At 32.5% G+C, this 3,203-nt stretch overlaps 1 protein-coding gene across 2 annotated transcripts in view; it reads left to right on the plus strand.

Moving 5' to 3' along the window:
- Window positions 1–3,203, plus strand: part of LOC106467885 (complement factor B-like) — a 24,931-nt gene that overhangs the window by 15,044 nt on the left and 6,684 nt on the right. For both annotated transcript variants that reach the window (XM_022396097.1, XM_013928269.2), the window contains one exon: window positions 432–587. In XM_022396097.1, the coding sequence (XP_022251805.1) occupies window positions 432–587 (156 nt within the window). The remainder of the gene's footprint in view (window positions 1–431; window positions 588–3,203) is intronic.

The following is a 3,203-nucleotide window of genomic DNA, read 5'->3' on the forward strand; positions in this document are numbered from 1 at the left end:
CTGATTAATTACATCAAATCTTATCAATTTTCCTTCGATAAATTATTATATATGCAACCGACCAGGAAATTTCCCCAGAAGAATATATTTCCAATTTAAAAGAGGGAAATGGTATTTCCTGGTTTATTTTTATTTGCAATTAACACAGATTTTATTCATTTGTGAAAGCGGTTCTACTGATCAATTACATCAAATCTTTTCAATTTTCCTTCAATAAATTATTATATATGCAACCGACCAGGAAATTTCCCCAGAAGAATATATTTCCAATTTAAAAGAGGGAAATGGTATTTCCTGACTTACTTTTATTTGCAATTAACACAGATTTTATTCATTTGTGACAGCGGTTCTACTGATCAATTACATCAAATCTTATCAATTTTCCTTCAATAAATTATTATATATGTAACGAATAACTTTTACGTTTCTAGATTTTGAGGTATTTATTATTGGAATTGGTACAACTATCAACCCTCAGAGGCTGAGATCAATGGTTACAGAACCATCAAAACATCATTACTTCCAGCTTCAAAAGTTTGAAGACTTCAGTGATATCATATGGTTTATCAAAAACAAACCGACGGAAGGTAAAATATTATCATTATTTGCTAGTTTAAAGTTATCTTCAAATTTTGACAAACGTGTTAATCTGTGTTAGGGGAGAAAACGTTTTTAAAAGAACAACTGAATTATTGATAGTGTTACTATAAAAAAATGATTTTCAATAAAAACCATAAATTTTACCCTTGCATCAATCTAGGTTAAGTTAATTAATGAAAAGAAATTAATGTCAAGAAATTGTTAAGTCAATTCGCAGACTTGGGAATACGTGATTTCGGATTGTAAGGTCGAATTTTGTTTTAAAGGCTTCACAGGTCTACGTTATTCTAACCCATCCTGGAATATTTTCAATCGTTTGTTTGTTTGTAATTAAGCACAAAGCTACACAATGGGCTATCTGTGCTCTGCCCACCACGGGTATCAAAACCCGGTTTCTAGAATTGTAAGTACACTGGCATACCGCTGTGCCACTCGGGGGCATTTTCAATCGTGTGAAGAATAATATTCTTACTAAAAATTACGGATCGGGAGTAGCCAAGTAGTTAGCATACCCGGACTGTAATATCTAAAGTTCCGGGTTCGCATTCCGTTGCTGTAAAAATGCGATCCACATTTTGGGACCACGTGTGAGCTGCGACAATGGCAGTTGAATCCTGTTATTCAGTCAGCTAAGAGTTGACGGTGGGTACTATGGACTAACACCTTCCTCTAGTCATTAGCTGAAAATTTCCAGCGGTCATGCGCAGAAAGCCCTTCTGCAACTTTGAGCGAAACTTCTAGATATAATAATGTATGCGTTTGACCCTCGGGAATGGAACCATTATTGATAATTAGTTTCAAAACTCATCTGTCCCTCGCTCGGACAGCGGAAAGTCTTCGGATTTACATTGCTAAAATCAGGGGTTCGATTCCCCTCGGTGGACACAGCAGATAGCCCGATGTGGCTTTGCTATAAGAAAAAACACACAGAACTGACCTTAGTCACAGGTACAGAAAAAAATTAACCTTCGCAAAAAAATCACAAAAAACAGAACAGTCAGTTAGTTAAGAGTCAAAATCTTTTAATAACTTTTTTGGATCATTGAATTATCTAAGAGTTATTGGTGAATATAAACTCTAAATGTTGATAAAGTTTGTGGTTCATGTGTGAAAAGATATGTAGTTTACAGTTTACAAACATATATGTAGTTTTAAAACAGTCATTGGTACAGACAGCGTTGCTAAAACTAGTGAATGGTAGTTTACAAACATAAACATAATCTTAAAACAATCATTGATACAGACAGCGTTGTTAAAACCAGTGGATGGTAGTTTACAAACATAAATGTAGTCTTAAAACAATCATTGATACAGACAGCGTTGCTAAAACTAGTGGATGGTAGTTTAAAAACATAAATGTAGTCTTAAAACAATCATTGATACAAACAGCGTTGCTAAAACTAGTTAATGGTAGTTTACAAACATGTATGTAGTTTTAAAACAGTCATTGGTACAGCCAGCGTTGCTAAAACTAGTGAATGGTAGTTTACAAACATATATGTAGTTTTAAAACAGTCATTGGTACAGCCAGCGTTGCTAAAAATAGTGAATGGTAGTTTACAAACATAAATGTAGTCTTAAAACAATCATTGATACAGACAGCGTTGCTAAAATAGCGTAACTTAGTAGTTAATGAATGATGTGTGTGTGTGTGCGTGACCTATTTGTGAATACCAGATTATAACTTAATGAATTCGGTTAATTAATACCAGATTATAACTTAATGAATTCAGTTAATTAATACCAGATTATAGCTTAATGAATTCAGTTAATTAATATAACTGAATTTTAAGGATGAATTATTTGGAAAATCTAACATGGAAAGCTAAAAATATCTTACGAATTCAATTATAATACAATGATACACATACACACACATAGGACGATCTATCGTCTAAAAACTTGTCTATTTTATTAGTTTCTGTAGATTTAGGTTAATAACAATTATATAATCGAATTAAGTTAAAGTTTGATAAATACCTCAGAAGTTGTACGTGATCAGTTATCGTTTTTTTCTTCCTTTATTTACGTTCTAACGAAAGCTGAGTACGATAATCATTGGTATAATTAGTCACTTGCTGTATTCATAACATTTATCTTTCATCTTCTAACGTCGATATTTTTATTAACAAACTCTAACGACGTAAAGATTTAGTAGTGTGAACTTTTAACAAAGTTGAACGGATTACATTTGAAAGTTCTATTTACATGAGCTATATGAATTATAATATAGACATTTTTGATGGAATGAAAACAGATATACTGGCATTGGAAACAGAATTTTGTTGTACCTTACTTAATATTACATCAAAATATTCTAATCTCTTCGTATGTGCATTTTTAAGCAAAATGACAACGAAATTACATTACCATTAACTTATATACACACTAACCAACGTAAAACGTGATATATGCAGTGTAACCATTTCTCCGGCTACTCGGCGGTAAGCCTGATAGTTGATAATGCTCAAATTCAAGGTTCTATCCTCTATGTTCACCATCTAATTCTAATTTTCTTAATTATAAGAACTTCTGAGCGAAAGTAAAGGAGACTATATAATAATACAGTATTCCCTCGCTATTCGCGGGGGTTACGTTCTTTA

The sequence above is a fragment of the Limulus polyphemus genome, unplaced genomic scaffold (genome assembly GCF_000517525.1).
Source record: "Limulus polyphemus unplaced genomic scaffold, Limulus_polyphemus-2.1.2 Scaffold2778, whole genome shotgun sequence".
Classification (NCBI taxonomy): Eukaryota; Metazoa; Arthropoda; class Merostomata; order Xiphosura; family Limulidae; genus Limulus; species Limulus polyphemus.